Raw genomic sequence first — 19,894 nt, 5'->3', positions numbered from 1 at the left:
TTAAACAAAGTAGCCATGAGAATTTATATACCTCAACAAATGCTGAGTATGGGCTTCTTTATTTTATCTTTTTTATTTAAATTCATTTAGCCAACATATAGCACATCATTAGTTTCAGAGGTAGTGTTCAATAATTCATCAGTTGCATATAACACCCAGTGCTCATCATGTGCCCTCCGTAATGCCCATCACCCAGTTACCCTATCCCCCCACCCACCTTCCCTCCAGCAACCCTCAGTTTGTTTCCTAGAGTTAAGAGCCTCTCATGGTTTGTCTCCCTCTCTGATAACTTCCCATTCAGTTTTCCCTCCTTCCCCATGTGGGCTTCTTTAAAAATTCAATACAGAAGACTAAATTAAAAATAATTTTCAGGGCAACAGGGTGGTTCAGTTGTTAAGCATCTGCCTTCAGCTCAGGTCATGATCTCAGGGTCCTGGGATCGAGTCCCGCATCGGGCTCCCTGCTTCTCCCTCTCCCACTCCCCCGGCTTGTGTTCCCTCTCTTGCTGTCTCTCTCTCTGTCAAATAAATAAATAAAATCTTTAAAAAAAAAAAAATAATAATTTTCTATGTTTTCTTATCATCTACAATATCAATAGAAAGACTATTTTTCTACCAGATGATGAATACCTTACCTAGATTTTGATTGCTTCTCCAGGTCCCTTTGCCTTGACAAAGGAAGTGAGTAAAAGTCAGATTATATGATAAGTGCATAATTTCTATGTTATACTGAGAAGTATCCATATATATATATATTCCTTGTTATACATTTATGTATACATTTATACATTATGTATTTATATGTCTGTATATTGCAGAACCACAACCATTTCATATACATATCTCTCAATATGAGAATCACAGAAGCAGGAAAACAATTATAAATCAACACCATTGTTGGGGCGCCTGGGTGGCTCAGTCGTTAAGCGTCTGCCTTCGGCTCAGGTCATGATCCCAGGGTCCTGGGATCGAGTCCCACATCGGGCTCCCTGCTCGGCAGGAAGCCCGCTCTCCCTCTCCCACTCCCCCTGCTTGTGTTCCTGCTCTCGCTGTCTCTCTCTGTCAAATAAATAAATAAAATCTTTAAAAAAAAAAAAAAAACACCATTGTATCCTCATCCCAAAGCACACTCTCTGGCATTAGTAGGCACTCAATAAATAGTTATTAAGCAGTGGGATGGATGAATGATTCAACTTGGTTTTTTACATGTATTTACTTCAGCTTTTCTAGACCCTCCAAGATATTTTCTTTTCCGTAAGAATTATTTATTGTTCATTTTATGTTCATTAAAATGGCTTGGCATAATATTCAAACATATTTCTTCAATTTTTTAATGAAAATGGAAAACATGCTGGGTACAAGATCAGTTATAATAGAGTACCTGCCTTCCTACAAGAACACATGCTCATTACAAATACAGAAAATAAATGGCGAAGGGATGGAAGTAAATAGAGAAAAACAGAAAAAGAGAAGGAATGAGTATCAAGGTCTCATTATGATTTAACTATTTGTGGACACAAGCAAACCTCACTTTTAAGTATCTTTGAGAAAGTGTCCTAAAACAGTTATGGGAGGTGACTGATTTTGAAGACCAATACATCTCTTTCACTTAGAGTTCTATTAACATTGCTTCTTTTTTAAGCAATAACTTTAAAAGTTAATCCATATTGATAATTATCATTATCTAAGAATATCAATATCTGAGGTAGACAGAAAACTATTTATGAAAGTATCATTAATAAGCAACATTAGCAAGAGTGAACATACTGACAAGAAACATGAAACTTTTCTAACTTGAAGCAACCTAGAAATTTATCCTAACAATATTAAAAATACACATGGTGATGAAGAAGCATTTTTAATTAATGAATTTTTGTTTTTGTTTTTTGTTTTGGATACAGAAAAGTTTACCTAACCTTAGGGGAGGTTGAGATATTTGTAAGACACTAGGGTAAATTTTAGGACTAAATGCAAAATCTCCAGAGAAGGTATGGGAAGAAATTACTTTGAGGTTTCTTGTGAATTTTTGTTATGGTTTGATCATAAATATCATGCAAATATCCTTTGTCAGTGTATTTTGGCATTTCTTCCAAGGAGACAAGGAATGAAGAGGATTACAGAAGAAAAATAAAATAAAATAAAAAAAGAAAATGAGGTTGATTTTACACTAGAAAAATGCAGTGGGGAATTCTATAACTTTCTAGTGAATTTTCTACCTCATTCCTATGTCCACAATATAGTATTACAAAATCTTTGTAAAAACCAAAAATGTAAACTGCTATACAGAACCAAAACTTCATCCTCCTCAACAAGTTTGAGAGTAACCAAAATTTAATCCCATTATTTGTTCAGATATAACAATTAGGGTGATTTGGGATCTCAGAGATTGAAACACACATAGCCTGAAGTAGAAAAGGGAGTTTTTCAGCTCACAGACTCTAAGGAGGTTTGACTACAGAGCCACTGGAAGGACACAGGTACAGCTTGGCCTCAGGAGCAAATATAGCTAGAAATGTACTGTCAGGACTTGCCATCTTGTCTTTGCTTTTCTCTTCTCTCTGCATACCTGCTTCAGTCTCTTTCTTCATAAATCTTCTTAGCCTACATGGGATATATCAGTTCCTTTGTTCTACATCTTATAGCTACAGTCACTTGAAGGAAATAAACTCCCTTGATGCTCCCTTTTGGACAGTCCTAAAATCATAAGGAAAGGATTTGCTGACTCAATTGGATCCATTGGCTACCCCTGGACCGATCAATAGTTTGGCCTAGAGAATGGAGGACTAAGATAGGTTCACTTTAGGTGCTGATTAATCCATTGTGCCTAGGAGAGCAGAATCATGCAATAATAAGGCAATTCCCTTGGGTACCATAAAGTTTGACAATAGAAAATATGGGGAGCCGGGCCCCTGGGTGGCTCAGTTGGTTAAGTGACTGCCTTCTGCTCAGGTCATGATCCTGGAGTCCCGGGATCGAGTCCCGCATCGGGCTCCCTGCTCAGCGGGGAGTCTGCTTCTCCCTCTGACCCTCCCCCCTCTCATGCTCTCTGTCTCTCATTCTCTCTCTCTCAAATAAATAAATAAAATCTTTAAAAAAAAAAAAAAGAAAATATGGGGAGCCATTCCCAGGCAAAGGAGAATGTTGTGGTACTGGGCAGGAAAACCATATGTTACAAGTACCCATAGCAACACCAAGGAAAAAACCACATTATACCTGGGTGGGTTATGCCTAGACTATTTCATGGAAGTCTAGAATATAGCCCACTTAAGTGACTCTTACATATATGAGATGTGTAGCTAATAGCATATCTATACCACATGAAGAAAATCTTGATGGGGCAAATGGATTTAAATGATTGAGTGCTGTCTTCTTCATGAAATTTTTTTTTGATCACTCACCTGAACCCTACTGAACTCTTGTAGGTATTTATGGTCATCACTACACAGTTAATCACATAGTTGTTCTAGAATTGCCTGAATTCCTAGCTCAACTGTGGGTATCTTACCTTATGCTTCCTTTTACTAGAAGACTTCTATACCAAGATTAGCGTTAAGCACATAATTTATTCCACATTCATTCCATAAATGATTCTTAAGAGCCTACTAATTTCTAAGCAATATACTCAAAGCTCAGGGTACAAAGATGATCCTTAAAGAGAGCGTATGATTTGTCTTTTGTTCCTATCACACTCGACATAGAAATCTAGCATAGGCAAATTTGACCTAGCAAGTGAACTGCCTTCCAAATACCAGTAGTGTTGTTTCTAGATGCAGTTTAGTTTGCCTATCCAGAAAAATCAGAATTTTCCCCCTGTTGAAGCCAAAAGGCTATTAATGCAAATCCCATTGAATTTGCATTTGGTTACATTTCTGATGGAAGCATTCATATGCAAATGAAAATTCGTGAAAAGATAGCCAGATAATTCAAATAGTTGCTGAAATATCAAGATAAAAGTAGGATGTTAAAATGTCCATCCATCCATTTTTACTAGGTTACACTAAGGATCGTTAAGTGGGTCAGTGTTCTTAAAAAGTTTAAATAAGTCATGCCTTAAACACTTGACAACATTCTAATAGGTCTGGATTCAGAAAGGAGCTGTTAGATGACTTTCTACTGCCACAGGGCTGAAAAAGAAGTCTGTCCCTGGTCAAATCAGTCAAGTTGCTCAAAAGAGGTTCATCTTTGAGCCACCATCTTGTCCCCTTTATCTTTTCTTGCATTAAAAACAAAAGGTGATTTTTGATAGATGTAAAGGCATTTTGATGATCCAAAACAATGAACAAATAGTTTGTGCAAGTTGGCAGTTCTTCGTACTCTCTAGGGATTAAATGGTGCAAGTTAAATGACACCATCACATTCACTACCAATAAATACCATTTGGAAAGCATCTGTGGCATCATAAGCATACCAACGGAAAATTGATCTTAATCAATGTTCATGTTCTTCTAAAAGATTTAAGACTTGGGGGTGCCTGGCTGGCTGAGTCCGTAGAACATGCAACTCTTGACCTTGGGGTTGTGTGTTCGAGTCCCACATTGGGTGCAGAGATTACTTAAAAATGAAATCTTAATAAATAAGTAAAGAAAAGAGTTAAGACGAGATTCGAAGAAAAGATTTAAACAAATTTCAAGGTATAAAATCGTAATCTACTATTACACATTCCAAACCTATATTCGAAGGAAATACAGGTGCTGGAATCAGACTGTCGCTCTTGTTCAACTTATCAGAAGCTGGAGGGGCAAGAGGGAAAGTTTTGAGATCACACCACTCAGGATTGTTAGCACTTAGTTTAATAGTCTGCAAAGTGTGATGCTCCCCAGTTTCCTTTTATTTGATGCAATGTATTGGTTCATAGTTTCAAGTGTTTTTAGAATTCTGGTGCTCCGTGCTTTGGTGACTGTCATCTGTCATCCATCAAATTTGGAAAGCCTGAACCTAGGATAAGGTCCTAGCCTCTCCCTCCTTGGCACAGCCAATCCTTCCCCCAAGGCTAGTGTTTTCACTTGTTAAATATCTCTCAAATCCAGCCACTTCTCATAGTCGCCATCACCAATTCCTTAACCTTTATCTTTGCCTGGTTTATGGCAAGAAACTCCTAACGGGTTTCCCAGAATCGACTTTTCTTTTCCCACAGCCCCTACCATACAATAGCCAGAGCTGTCATTTAAAAATGCAGATAATTCACAATTTCATCCAATCATCTCCTTGCTTAATACCTGTCAATGGCTTCCTGTTTCTCTTAGAATAAAAGCCCAGTCCGTAAGAGGGCTGCTGCACACCGCATGTTCTGGTTCCTGCTTGCCTCTCCACCCTCGCATCATATTGCTTCCCTTCCGCTGTCTGCACATGAGCACTGTCTCTTTAGGTGGTGAAAAGCACCACGCTCCTTCCAGTCCCCGCATCCTTGCATGCGCTGGTCTGCCCCAGCTTCTACAGCTCGTGAACTCCATGCCTTCTCCGTTAAAGTTTTCCTGATCTTCTAGACTCCATCGGGTTCCCCTGCTGCTTCTTTCAAACTACCACACAACTTCCTGTCCTAATACTTATATGAGTGTGTAACGTTATTTTCATTTTTGAGAAAATATCAGGCGTACTGATTGTTCTCGTGTTTTCCTGAAGGATGAAACTGGATCTGGTTTTTGCTTATCAAAACAAGACATGATACCTACCATATACCAGTCATTCAGTACTTGTTGAATTAATGGAAGGTTCCGCTTTCTGTTCTTTTCATCTATAATCCACAAGTTCATAACAGTGAAAGCAAGAATAAAAATGAAAATAAAAAGAAAAATTGACTAGCTTGCTCGAACATCATCCTGCCACAAATGCTCAGAAATAACTAGTATGGCAAATACTGGAATATCTTTTATGGCAGAGAAGGTGAGGTGAAGAATATAGGGGAATCAAGGTTAACAGCTCTCAGAAACTACGAAAGTAGGACTCCACCATTAATTGTGCTAGCAATGGACTGTATTCATCTACTTACTGTAGCAGACACACTCCCCAACACTGTCTCATGCATAAAAATGTTTATTTAGGGTATTTAAGCCACAGCTTATTTCAGAAACGTATCTAGAGGTTTCAAATGTACAAAGTCTTGTGACACAGTTGCTAAAATTGATTTGCAGCTATTATTCATTTCATGGGAATAGAATCATAATGACAAAAGTTAACAATCATATCAAAATCACACAGCAGTATAGCCAGTTTCTTTTGCTTTTATTAAGTATTTCTGTTAATTTTATTTTATTTCTATTTATGAGCTTCATTTTATTTTCATGCAGCTTTAAAACACTGAGCTAAATATTGAAATTATAGGGCGAGGTGAAGTGCCACATCCCATGATTTTTTTAACAAAGTCCCATTATTATCTCTCTAGGAATATCTATCCTTTCGCATCTGTGTCAGACTGTGTAGTCCTGGCCATCTGTGATGTGCAGAGTGGAAGGTTAAAAGCTTATATTTAGCAACAGGATGTATCTGTGGTTAGGCACGTTAAGTTTAGTGGACAATAAAAAATTAAATATACCTTTCTTAAAAGAAAAGGAAGGTTTATATGGACTGTTAAAGTAGCTTTGAGCTCCTATTATCTCTCATGTTTATGGATCTTAGAATGTAGCTCTTTTTTTTCATTTTTTAAATTTTCCCTAAAAAAACATTTTAAACTATCTTTCATTCTTTGTGAATTATGCGGACCCGTATTCCAGGAAGAGGAAAATAAAGATGTGCCTATTTAATTTAAAGTCGAGTGTCCTCTTTTTTTTTTTTTTTTTTTGCATATATTACAAGAATAAGCATTCAATCAATGACTGGTCATCTGTGACACTTCTTACAAATAAACTAGGTATTTGTTGTCTTTTTGCAAGTCAACATTTCGTACTAACAATGATGTAAATGGACTTGGGCCCCTCGGAAGAAGGCCCCCGCAAAGACATTTATGATGTCCTCTTATGATTTCAGTTAAGACTGCAAATTGCACATCAGACTTTGAGGAATACTTTGCCAAAAGAAAACTGGAGGAACGCGATGGCCATGCAGTCAGCATCGAGGAGTACCTTCAGCGCAGTGACACAGCCATTATTTACCCAGAAGCCCCCGAGGAGCTGTCTCGCCTTGGCACGCCAGAGGCCAATGGGCAAGAAGAAAATGGTGAGGCTGTAATTCATTTTTAGCCACTACACTGACCTCTGCAGCTGTTACAATTACAAATGCACTACATGCCTGGGTGTTTACCTTAAAATTTGAGGAACAGCTGCAGAGGCATGGAATTTCATGAGCAAAGATTAGAACTGTAATTTTAGGGTATTGTGAAATTTTTTTTGTCAGCAAATTTGTGTCATTTGTACATCCAATAAAGAACAAGAACAATTAGAGCCCATTTCTAAGAGATAAAAATATCGGAATTGATTCCAATGTTTCTGAAATATTTCACTTTTGAGGAACAAAAAAAAAAGTTTAGAACGAGTGACCCTCGCCTTCCCTTTCTTCTTTACTGACACCTGAAAAAGCTCTCGCCGGCTGTGAATTCCCGAGTCACATGTGACCAAAGGTTTTTCACCACGAACTGTCAGTCACCTAAAGAGAATTTCCTCATTTATCAGCTGTTTAAATTTCCCCCCAAAAGCGCCAGTAATTAATTAACTTCCCAGCGCAGCGTGAGCTGATTCCGACAAGTCTGTGCTGGGTGCGCGCGGGGACCGGTGCGCGCGGGGGCCGGGGGCAGTGATGGCGCTCTTGTGGAGCAGATTGCAGTGATTCCTGTCATACCAGCCTGGGCAGGCAGCCCATTAGCTGCCATTGATTTACTGACCTTTTGGCCTGCTTCTCTCCCTCTCGTCTCTCGGCTACAGACCTGCCACCTGGAACTCCAGATGCTTTTGCCCAACTGCTGACCTGCCCCTACTGCGACCGGGGCTACAAGCGCTTGACATCACTGAAGGAGCACATCAAGTACCGCCACGAGAAGAATGAAGAGAACTTTTCCTGCCCTCTTTGTAGCTACACGTTTGCCTACCGCACCCAGCTCGAGCGGCATATGGTGACGCACAAGCCAGGGACAGATCAGGTGGGGGGTTGGTTTTAAGTGATTTCTTGCTATAATAACCCCTTAGAGAAACGATATTGCTTTGATTGGCAATCATTATTAATTTTTCATGGCATTTTGAAGATGCAGATCTTTTAATGGTAATAGCTTTAATTGAGGTCTAAATGATTTTTTGATGGTCTCTTCTAATATGATTTAATAGTCTTATGTTCACGATCGAATGAGTGTGTTAATTTCTAATTTAGAAATTTTATTTGCACTTTAACTTGACTTTAGTTTCATTTTTATGTTCCACAAAAAGTGAATGAAATCGTAGCATTTTAATTATACATTATTAAACATCTCAGCAATTTTAATTCCATTTTTCACCTAGTTTTACTCAGAATTTTTTTTTTTCATATAGGATCTAAGCCAGAGTAAAAGAAGTGTGTATTTCTTTCATTTGTCATATAACACCTTCAGGTACTTAGAGTGTTTTTACAAGCTGCTACTAGTTTCTGAAATCTAATTAAGTGGGTTTTTTTTTAATCAAAAAGGCATATTATACATCTGTTTATATATATATAAAATAAACTGGATTGATACTACAATATTGGACATACATTTAAAATGATCCCTTTTGATTTGCATGCCTATGGCTAAATGTTAAGATTGTTCTGCCTCTTTTGGCTGATTTGTGTTAAAAAATAAAAACTCTATCTTGAGAGGTAAGCACAGCTTCTCAAATCCTTAAAATGTTTGAATAGGAATGATTCACAGTGTCCATTACATGTTTTAGCAAAACTGCTCTTTCTGTCCTCCTGGGAGAAATGACTGCAGATTGGTATTACGTGTTTGAATGGTAACAGAAATGGTGTGCCTGAAGTCCCAGTAACTGGCCTTACAGATCTGGAAGCCTCCTATTTAAGCCTTGCTACCGTATCGGTTTTTAAAAAAAAGTGTTAAACCGGACATCCTATAACATTCTTATGCTTCTTTTTTCTTGTGGGCATTATTTTCTTTGAATAAGGAAAATGAGGATAACCAAACACAATCAAGACATGGTGATGATACTATATTATGGGATCTTACTATTGTAAAAGAACAGCTCAGGAAAATCATTCCATTTCTATCCGATTGGGCTTGTCACCTGAACGTTTTTCAAAGTTCACTTACAAAAGCTATGCTTGCATAGTTACACTTATGTAACAGTTTATCTCCCCTTGCTTATATGCACAAAAACTCGAGGGAAAAAAAAAAAGTGCCTAGATATTTATCTAGCATAACTGCTTTAAATTTCACATGCAGAAGTGTGATTGTGTTGGCGCATTATGAATGGTAGCTTTGGTGTTGAAAAGTCCCCTCATTTGCTCATGGCATTTACAATTAGTAAATTAAAATGATTGTATCATATTAACAGTGGCACAACTAAAGTTTATAGTAGTCCTCTGAGGGCTGTGGGGGGAGACAAAGCAGCTGTTGCTGTTTGTTTATGCAACTCAGCAACATATGAGCGCTGGTCCCTCAATGGCGCTCCGCGGGCTGGGCTCCGCTTGATCTTTGAAGGTTGCTGCTGTTTGAACAAACCTCCCTGTGTCCCATGTAACACCATCTGTCTCACTAGGAATGTGGGAAGATTCAGCACACCCTAGCAGTTGTCATACCGCTTCTGTGCTGTCTTTTTGCAAAAGGCTTTTGTGTCATTGCTGCTTGAAGAAGGCTGACCTCCTACCTTGAGCATCCAGAGTGGATGACTGTATTTTTTTTTTTTTTTAGCATTCTAAGTCACAGTGCTTTTTTTCTCTTGTTCAAAAAGGTCAGCTGTGTTTGATTATATCTTTGCTGCTTTTAACTTGTCTTTTCAGCAAACTTTTTTTCTCTTTTGTCCCTACTCCCTAGCACACTACTAAAAAGGAAAATGAAAAGTCGTTGAAGTCTTTCCTACTGGCCTGTGATAAAACTGCTCAAGCAGCTAGAACCCAAGATGTTGTCTCTTGCATTTGATAATGAATCAAATCTGATATGCAACACATCAGGAAAAACAGGGTTTACGTTTGCTACTAGCACAGTGAATGGGATATTTAAACATGCTTATCGTGTAATGAAATATTTATAGTCAAGAATTTTTTTTGTTTGTGTGTGCGTGCTTTTTTTTTCTTCTTTAAAATTGATATCGCTTCAGTATAAGCTCTACTTTTACCCTGATACAGAAAATTTGATAAAATTAGCTCTTTGCATGGGGAGTTTTTTTGGAGGCTACTTAGAATTTTTCAGGATAATATTTATTTTTTTCCTTGACAAAACAGTTGCATTCCAACAGGGAATCTTCAGATTTTAGAATGTGCAGTAAACCACAAACATCTTTACAATTACACTTTCTCATCTCCAAAGGCTCAAAGAAACATTTTGGAAAAGAGACTACAGAGATAATTCTAAAGCAAGTGTTGGATGCGCATGTGAAAGCACTTTTTTTTTATTTGTTCCAATTTTATTGCCAACATTATCACTTTTATTGCAACTCTGAAAGACTGGGCAAATAAATAAACATGCACTCAAACCTTTTGGCCTGTCTGAAAAATAGAGGCCTTTTAAAAATATTTGTAACAAATTTCCTTTGTTCTTCCCGCACAAAACTGATGTCAGTCTTTCTCCTTTTATAGCACCAAATGCTGACCCAAGGAGCAGGTAATCGCAAGTTCAAATGCACAGAGTGCGGCAAGGCTTTCAAATATAAACACCATCTGAAAGAACACCTGCGAATTCACAGTGGTGAGTAGCAGAGGTGCTGGTGCTCACATTTGCGTTTTGTTTCATTAGGGGAGTTTTAAAAGATTGTTTAAAATTTACACAATCCTGTTTGTAGCTTTTTGGAACTACCCTTTTATTTCACAAACCACGTGAGCCTGCTTTGCCTTCATGAGACTTGTGGTACCACGAGTAGCAAGATCTTACAAAAAGAAAAGGAATGTGTAGACTTCCTAAAAATTGCAAATGCTTTGATTTATTACAAAATCTAGAGGCTCCTTTTTTGTCCTTTCAAACGCTCTTCTACAGATTAAATATTTTTGACCTGAAGAAACTCGGCTGGCAAATTCTGAAGGGTGTTCGTTTTTGATACCTAACCATGAAAGAAAACACTGAAGAATTTTGGATGAGAGCTTTTGTATGATAAATGTTCCTTGATTCCTGGGAGCTGTATAGGACAGAACAACATCCTACCACTGAGATTTCTTCTTTATAACTATTTTGATAGCTCTGCCAAGCATTTTATTACCAAATTGGATGCTATTCAAAGGACTAGTTGGATTGGTAGAATCAATGGGATCTCTACAGGGTTGATTAAAGCCATGGCTACACTTCCCTTTAAATACTGTGACATCTTTATGGTGCTATTGACCACACATTAATCTGACACTCTGTTTAAATAGGAGGCTGCCGATGGCAAGACAAGATTTGGGATCTTGGCTGAAAAAGGCATAGATAGCCCTCACCTTCCACTGCTAACATCTTGAATTATGTTCTCTCGGGGTAGATAAAGCCCAGAAACAGTTATGGCCACATAATTCTAAGCTAAGCACCTAGAATGTAGAGGTACCCCACTGTGTTCCTTCCATTTGGTTTCACAGATTCTTGCATTGGTGGACAATTGCAATCATTACCCACTCGAAGATATGTAATGTTAATTTTGATTATCATTTTAGGCGAAAAACCGTACGAGTGCCCAAACTGCAAGAAGCGTTTCTCCCATTCTGGTTCCTACAGTTCACACATCAGCAGCAAGAAGTGTATTGGTTTAATCTCTGTAAATGGCCGAATGAGAAACAATATCAAGACGGGTTCTTCCCCTAATTCTGTTTCTTCTTCTCCTACTAATTCAGCTATTACCCAGTTAAGAAACAAATTGGAGAATGGAAAACCACTTAGTATGTCTGAACAGACAGGCTTACTTAAAATTAAAACAGAACCACTAGACTTCAATGACTATAAAGTTCTTATGGCCACACACGGGTTTAGTGGCACTAGTCCCTTTATGAATGGTGCACTTGGAGCCACCAGCCCTTTGGGAGTTCATCCGTCTGCTCAGAGTCCAATGCAGCACTTAGGTGTAGGGATGGAAGCCCCTCTACTCGGATTTCCCACGATGAATAGTAACTTAAGCGAGGTACAAAAGGTTCTACAGATTGTGGACAATACGGTTTCCAGGCAAAAAATGGACTGCAAGGCTGAAGAAATTTCCAAGTTGAAAGGTTATCACATGAAGGATCCATGCTCTCAACCTGAGGAACAAGGAGTCACTTCTCCTAATATTCCACCCGTAGGTCTTCCAGTAGTGAGTCATAATGGTGCCACTAAAAGTATTATTGACTATACATTAGAAAAAGTCAATGAAGCCAAAGCTTGCCTCCAGAGCTTGACTACTGACTCAAGGAGACAGATCAGTAATATAAAGAAAGAGAAGCTACGTACTTTAATAGATTTGGTCACTGATGATAAAATGATCGAGAACCACAACATATCCACTCCATTTTCTTGCCAGTTCTGTAAAGAAAGTTTCCCTGGCCCCATTCCCTTGCATCAGCATGAACGTTACCTTTGTAAGATGAATGAAGAGATCAAGGCAGTCCTGCAACCTCACGACAACATAGTCCCCAACAAAGCCGGAGTTTTTGTTGATAATAAAGCCCTCCTCTTGTCATCTGTACTTTCTGAGAAAGGAATGACAAGCCCCATCAACCCATACAAGGACCACATGTCTGTACTGAAAGCGTATTATGCTATGAACATGGAGCCCAACTCTGATGAACTGCTGAAAATTTCCATTGCTGTGGGCCTTCCTCAGGAATTTGTGAAGGAATGGTTTGAGCAACGAAAAGTCTACCAGTATTCAAATTCCAGGTCACCATCACTGGAAAGGAACTCCAAGCCGCTAGCTCCCAACAGTAACCCTCCCACAAAAGACTCTTTATTACCCAGGTCTCCCGTAAAGCCTATGGACTCCATAACATCACCATCCATAGCAGAACTCCACAACAGTGTGACAAATTGTGATCCTCCTCTCAGGCTAACCAAACCTTCCCATTTTACCAATATTAAACCAGTTGAGAAATTGGACCACTCCAGGAGTAATACTCCCTCTCCCTTAAATCTTTCCTCCACATCTTCTAAAAACTCCCACAGTAGTTCTTACACTCCCAACAGCTTCTCTTCAGAGGAGCTCCAGGCTGAGCCTTTGGACTTGTCGTTACCAAAACAAATGAAAGAACCCAAAAGTATTATAGCCACAAAGAACAAAACGAAAGCTAGCAGCATAAATTTAGACCATAACAGTGTTTCTTCGTCATCTGAAAACTCGGATGAGCCTCTAAACTTGACTTTTATCAAGAAGGAGTTTTCAAACTCAAATAATCTGGACAACAAAAGCACTAACCCAGTGTTCGGCATGAACCCATTTAGTGCCAAAACTTTGTACACAGCTCTTCCTCCACAAAGCGCATTTCCCCCTGCCACTTTCATGCCACCAGTCCAGACCAGTATCCCTGGGCTACGACCATACCCGGGACTGGATCAGATGAGCTTCCTACCACATATGGCCTATACTTACCCAACTGGAGCAGCTACTTTTGCTGATATGCAGCAAAGGAGAAAGTACCAGCGGAAACAAGGATTTCAGGTACAGAGACCTACCCTTTTGCTCTGAACAGAGGAGACCTTGAAAATTATATTACATTGTGTATGTGCATGCTGCGGGCGGGGGGGGGGGGGACGGGGCAGAGAGTCTTAGTGAAAAAAAAAATCAAATGCTGTGTTTTCAACAGACATGGCAGAGTTGGTTTTCACTTGAACCTCAAGCTGGCTGGGCTAGACAAACAAATGGAGAATCAGTGGAACACGGAGCTGTGGAAACACAGCTGCCTTACGAAAGATAAAGAACTTCAGACTTATTTTTGAGGTTTATTTAGATTGATCTGTATGCTTTTACAATTATACAGCCCTGATGGTATTTGACAGGACTTCCATAGATGCTTAAAGTTAGCGTCCAGAACAGTCCCCTACTTGTGCAGATGTTCACAGTTCACAATCTGCAATAAGACGTGTATGAATCCGATATGTACTTGGTTTTATAGAAAATGGTGTGTTTGGGAGAGCATTTTAAAGCATATTTTGTATATTCCGCTTGACTTCTGATGGACCTTTCAAACCGGTAAATAATTTACGGGTTTCCGATCCAAAAGCAGGTGTGTTTTAACAACACGGAGTATATAATCCCTGTTTGCAAAACAGGAGCATAAGTAGCCGTGCTCCTCTATAAGGGCTGTGCCAGTCTTCCGATTTACAGTACGTCTGCCCTCTTTGTAAATGTGTTTAAGCCTATTTAATCTCCTCTAATATTAATTAGTGCAAACGTAGTCTAAGAAAACGGAACTGTGAGCTAGCAAATGGAAATGTATGTTATCATGCAAGTTTGCACTCCTTTGGATCAAGACAAAATAAATATCAAGAAATTTAATAATTTACTGATCCACATTCATTATTGCTCAATGCTGAAGGCTGTTTTAACATAGATAGAACATTGATAAAAAAGTGTTATTAATATTCCCTATTTCAAATTAGAAAATTAAATATAAAAATATAGCTTGAGGCCTTTAGTTGGTAGACATACATTTAAATAGATTGCATAATAATAACATTTTGTACCTAAATATAAAATTCAATTAAAATGGGGTTTCTACAGCTACAGATCATTTCTAAAGTTAACCACACTGGAAAATACACAAATTCTGATGTTTGATTTTCACTGGTGGATATTTCCTGATATAAAGAAAACTGAGGATTTTAGAAAATTTTATCTTTTTCTCACCTTCAGAGTTGACCATTTTCTACCCTTAAAAAACAATGAGCTCTACCATCTAGGGCGGAGGAGGTTTATATTTTGGTTGAAGAGTGAGACCTCATACATTGTTCATGGAAAGTAGTAGGGTTTTTTGTGTGGGTTTGGTTTTTTTTTTCTTAATGAGATCGATGAATAGCAAGCACTTTTGAGGTTCTCCAAATGTCAGCCTACGTGAAGTTGTTTGGTATAAACACGAAGAGAGGAGACTGTGTTGAACTATGTGATTATATCACAGGGAGAATTGCTTGATGGAGCACAAGACTACATGTCAGGCCTAGATGACATGACAGACTCCGACTCCTGTCTGTCTCGAAAGAAGATCAAGAAGACAGAGAGTGGCATGTATGCATGTGACTTATGTGACAAGACATTCCAGAAAAGCAGTTCCCTTCTGCGGCATAAATACGAACACACAGGTATGAGTGACTTTGACTAGCTAGTTAGAGCTTCCCGGCCTGCTGCACATTTCATAATATTTAATGAGTACGCTTCTGCGACATAAGATGTAGCATATGCTGATACCTTCAACAAGGAAGAAATAATGCTTTTGCCTAGCTCCGTAGGACTTTTTTGTTGCCTGTTTATTGGATCATTCATGTGTTTATGAGTGTGCTTGTCTTCATATCTTTCAAGTTACTCTGGAGGCCAAACTAACAGATCCTGTCGAAGGTGTATGTAAGTGGCCAGGGCAATGAAATGGCATGGCACAAGCCAGTTATTGAAAATATGTTCACATTCTCAAGTTGTAATGACTTGCTCTGTGTAAAAACTTAATGAAACATTCAGTCAGTGATGTATCAGATTTATCATCCAAACGTCAAGTAAGCTGCGACTTGGAGGTGGTTCTGTTTGGTCTTATAAATTGGCCATTTTTTGAATACAGCGGAAGTGTTAGTACTGTGAGAGAAAAAGGTATAAGTAAAGTAATATGCCAAATGAGCTACTGAAACTACTTCTATTTGGAAGACTAAAATAAAACTTTCTACATTTAATTAGCTTATTTCCAATTCATGCATTACTAACTAGGAACAATTATACAGAGTTGACAAGATAGCAGCCTAGTTCTTCCCCATGAGTAGAGAGATAGTGAGTTAATTTTTAAAAAGAAAGGCGAAGGACCATAATGCAAAGCAGCGCTGGTTCCCACAATCCAAGATCCGATCTGCAGCTCCGCAGTGGAACTGCACCCGTGCTCACTCCCTCCCTCCTCCTCCTTCCACCTTTAACCACAAAGCAACTCAGCCTCACCTCCTGGTTCCAAATTTTCTCCTCTAGAAATCTGGCATGCTGTACTTGCCCTAGATGGGAAAAGAAAGAGTGTAGGGTCTCAATCAAAATATTGGCAGAGGGAAATTATATAAAAACTCTCATTCTTAAACGAGAAAGTCTACTATCAAACATTTCAACATAGAGCGAAAAGATTAGCCTAACAGTGCTTTTTGGGGAAAAGTGGTGAAAAGACAAAAAAGAAAAAGATAAAAGAAGGAAGGGTAATGTGAGTACTTTCTGCTGTATTCTGACTAAGTACCTGGTGCCCTTTTTAGTGATTGAAAACCATCGTTGGGGAGTACTCCCCCTCCTCATCTTCCCTCTTTCCTCACTGGGCAGGTGCGGGAGGCAGCCTGAGAGTGGGAGGAAGTCGGGGGAACAGTAGGTGTTGAGGGTATTTGTGAAGAGAACAAGGTTGATCAATAACAGTACCCCAGTAATCTCTCTTTCTTCAACTGTCTGATATTGTTATTATTTTAAAAGTTCAATTAATGATACGTTAAAGGCAACCTAGTTTGAAAAGCAAATCCCAATAGTTTCTATACTTGTGTGATATAATTCCATGTTTGAAACGTCAAAATTTTCCTAATTTTGTCTTTTATCAGAGATATCTATAGATGTTTTTTTTAGTACCGAGTCCTACTTAAATATTTATGAAGATATTTTCATATCTAAATTTAATATTTTAATCAACGTCAAATATATTTTGTATTTCATTATTCAGCTGCAATAGGCACATCACTGAAGGCATCTTTCCCTCTCTGATTGATTTTATTATATGACCATATGCAAACTCTATCATTTACTACATGGTGAGTGTAAAACTTTTATTTTAGTGAGGGCTATCATACATATTGACATCCCGTCAATATCCTTATTTCTTATCAATGAGATAGTCCATAAACTTCATAGGCATACTGCTAGTCGAGAGACCCAAAAGTTGACAAACACAAATATGCATAGTAAATTTGAAAAATATGCTGTATTTAAAAAAATAAAAATAAAGTGTGCTGGTTCTTTAAGATGTGAGAGGATCTGCTACCTAGAAGTAATGTATAGCAACGAGATCCTAACCATACAATGGTTTCTTTAAACGTGTGATTAATTATCCTCCCGTTGCCTTCCTAGCTTGTCAAGTTTCCAGTGTGTTAACTTTTTGGTCTCTTGACCAAACATCTCATGACATTACTACTGTCACTGTATTAGGTTCCATCACCGTGAAGTTCTTCATGAATTCTCTAGCACTGTGATGTATGTAAAAATTTAGTCCATTTTCCTTCCCTAATTGGGCCCCAGAAGCCTCTTAGTTGTTTATATTTATTACTAGTAATACTTTGAGAATGTACTAATATGAAAATTGTATGTGAGAACAGTCTCTGGGTTGATTAATTCTAAGGTTGGGAAATGAAGCTGAATCATCATTTGATTATGTGCTGATTTTACAAATGTGTCATTGATAAAGTGTGTTTGTTACACCTGTCCACAATTTAACATATAGAATGGCTTAAATTAAGAAGGAAATTATGAGCTACTTTTTCTTGAGATCTTGTGCTCTTTTACCTTTCCCTGTTTAATTTATTTCCTAGGCAGACACCAAAGACATAATGCTTAATTTTCCTTACCGAGGGCGTATTGCTTGCTTGCTTTTCCTGGGGCCTGGGACTGGGATCGGGACTGGGATGCTGACTTCAATGGGATTAATTGTCACAAGCCAGGACGGTGAAACACAAAATCTGAAACTCGTGTTAGGCACTGTCAGGAACTCATTTGTATTCCACTAAAATTTAAGTCTGACATTTATTGAGTACTTTCTTTATTGAGACGTTGTGGTAGGTACTCTTAAACCTACCTTATTCAGAAAAGTAATAAAAATGTTTCTACTTTTGAGTAGATAAAGTCAAAGTTTTAAATAAATTACCAGTCAATTTTGTTTCTCAGTTATATGATAATATTTTTCATACCACAAACCTTCCATTTATTAACTTCAGTTATCATTCTAGCTGTCAGGTGAATCATGAACCTTGAGATTAGGGGAAAAAATTACCCTAAAAAGTTTTGATTCACTCAATGTCAATTTGGAGGTTTTTCTGAATCTTGTTCATGTGGAAATTTAATTCCAGGAATCTTGATTTGAATCAGGTAAACCTAACAAACGAATTAAAAAGAGATGAACGTCCAAGGCAGCCCCTACTTAAATTGAATTTATTAAATACTTAACCAGCGACACTTCTGGACAGTACTAGAATATTTAGTGCAAGGTATAGGTCAGTCCCCCCCACCCCTACCCCCAAATTCTGTCCTTTGCATGGCATAATAACTGCACATTTTATTCCTTCAGATTGTCAGTACGTAATGTAGAATTAATATATTTCTATTACAAGCATGTTGTTTATTATTGATTGAATTCCCTGAAAATCGATTGCCTGTAACCAAAATATCTATATAAGAGACTGCAGTTTAATGGGCATCCCCCAAGCATTTCTAACAGGCCTTGAAACTTGTCCTGGAGAGTGTTTGTTCTCTCTCAGGACACTGCTCTGTGTTTTGTTCCTTTGGAGAAGAGAGAGGCGTATCAGCTGTAGTCACTGTGATAGTCGTTCACGATTATTCACAGCCGATCCATGAAGTCACCTAACTGTCCCACCTTCTGTGCTCCTGAGCTGATGAGACATCCAAAGGAGGTTGTAGGACTGTTCTACCTATGCATGCGGTAGCAACTAAAGCACCGAGAAATTTTTCATCTATAATTTCTCTTCTTTCCATTCAGATTTACTTCTTCCATGTGCTCTGCTCTTTATCTTGCTTACGACTTGGGGAATTACTGAACGTGTACTGATAAAAACGAATAAAATTATCTAACATTAATTGAGTGCTTACTATGTGCAGTCCTTGTACTAACCACTTTACCTACATTGCCTCCTTTACTCCTTATGCCTGGGGCCACAAGTTAGGTCCCCCAAATGACCTCCCTTTTATCAACAAGGACCCTGATTCTCAGATAGGTTAACATGCCTGTGTTGCACAGCTGGTTGTAAAAGATGGATTTGAACCGAGGCAATCAGACTCCAGAACCCATCTTCCCTATCTAACACTGCACCATCCTGCCTCTATGAATGAATCGCCACTGTCAGAAACGTCTTATCCTTGCTCCCGAGAGCATCCTTTTCTTTAAGGTCCAAGTACATACGAGAGAGACCTAATTCATGCACCGTGACTTGAAGTCTTCTGGAAGACCAAACCTCTATCTTTTTCCCAAATATACTTCTGCTTCCTGTTAAATGACCTTCCCAGAACGGTGGTCTTGTCAAATGGAAAAGCACGCTGTCTTTCCTAACTCTTGGCACTCCGTTGGATTTCTCTTTTCTCTTATCCAGCTTACCTCATTCAAAACATCTTTTCTAAGAGCTGAAAAGTGGTTCTTGTGTGGTTTGAGTTATACCTTTTTTTTTTTTTTTCCTTCAGGCCATTAGCTGCCTTGAAGTAGATTACCAGAATCTTCCTTATTTCCAATACAATGAGTAGTCACCAACAAATATTTTTCTAATTTCTTCTCTTGCAGGTAAATAACTTCCTATTCTAGAACTTAGTACTAGCGTTACCACATCTGTCATCACTAAATTTATATTGGACGTTCCAGTAAGATAAAGACCATTAATGAAATAACATATAGCAGCCTACAGCGTTTTCTAACTAGTAGCATGCCCTAGAGGC

General features: G+C 38.4%; 1 protein-coding gene across 3 annotated transcripts in view; it reads left to right on the top strand.

Annotated features, from left to right (window-relative positions):
• The window catches only part of ZEB2 (zinc finger E-box binding homeobox 2), a 130,361-nt gene that overhangs the window by 107,269 nt on the left and 3,198 nt on the right, over positions 1–19,894 (top strand). For all 3 annotated transcript variants that reach the window (XM_078070758.1, XM_078070757.1, XM_036095673.2), the window contains 5 exons: positions 6,960–7,148; positions 7,850–8,064; positions 10,683–10,791; positions 11,724–13,693; positions 15,150–15,330. In XM_078070758.1, the coding sequence (XP_077926884.1) occupies positions 6,960–7,148; positions 7,850–8,064; positions 10,683–10,791; positions 11,724–13,693; positions 15,150–15,330 (2,664 nt within the window). The remainder of the gene's footprint in view (positions 1–6,959; positions 7,149–7,849; positions 8,065–10,682; positions 10,792–11,723; positions 13,694–15,149; positions 15,331–19,894) is intronic.

Source organism: Halichoerus grypus, chromosome 4, assembly GCF_964656455.1.
Source record: "Halichoerus grypus chromosome 4, mHalGry1.hap1.1, whole genome shotgun sequence".
Lineage (NCBI taxonomy): Eukaryota > Metazoa > Chordata > Mammalia > Carnivora > Phocidae > Halichoerus > Halichoerus grypus.
The sequence above is the reverse complement of the archived record's forward strand: the minus strand, read 5'-3'. Positions and strand labels throughout refer to the sequence as shown.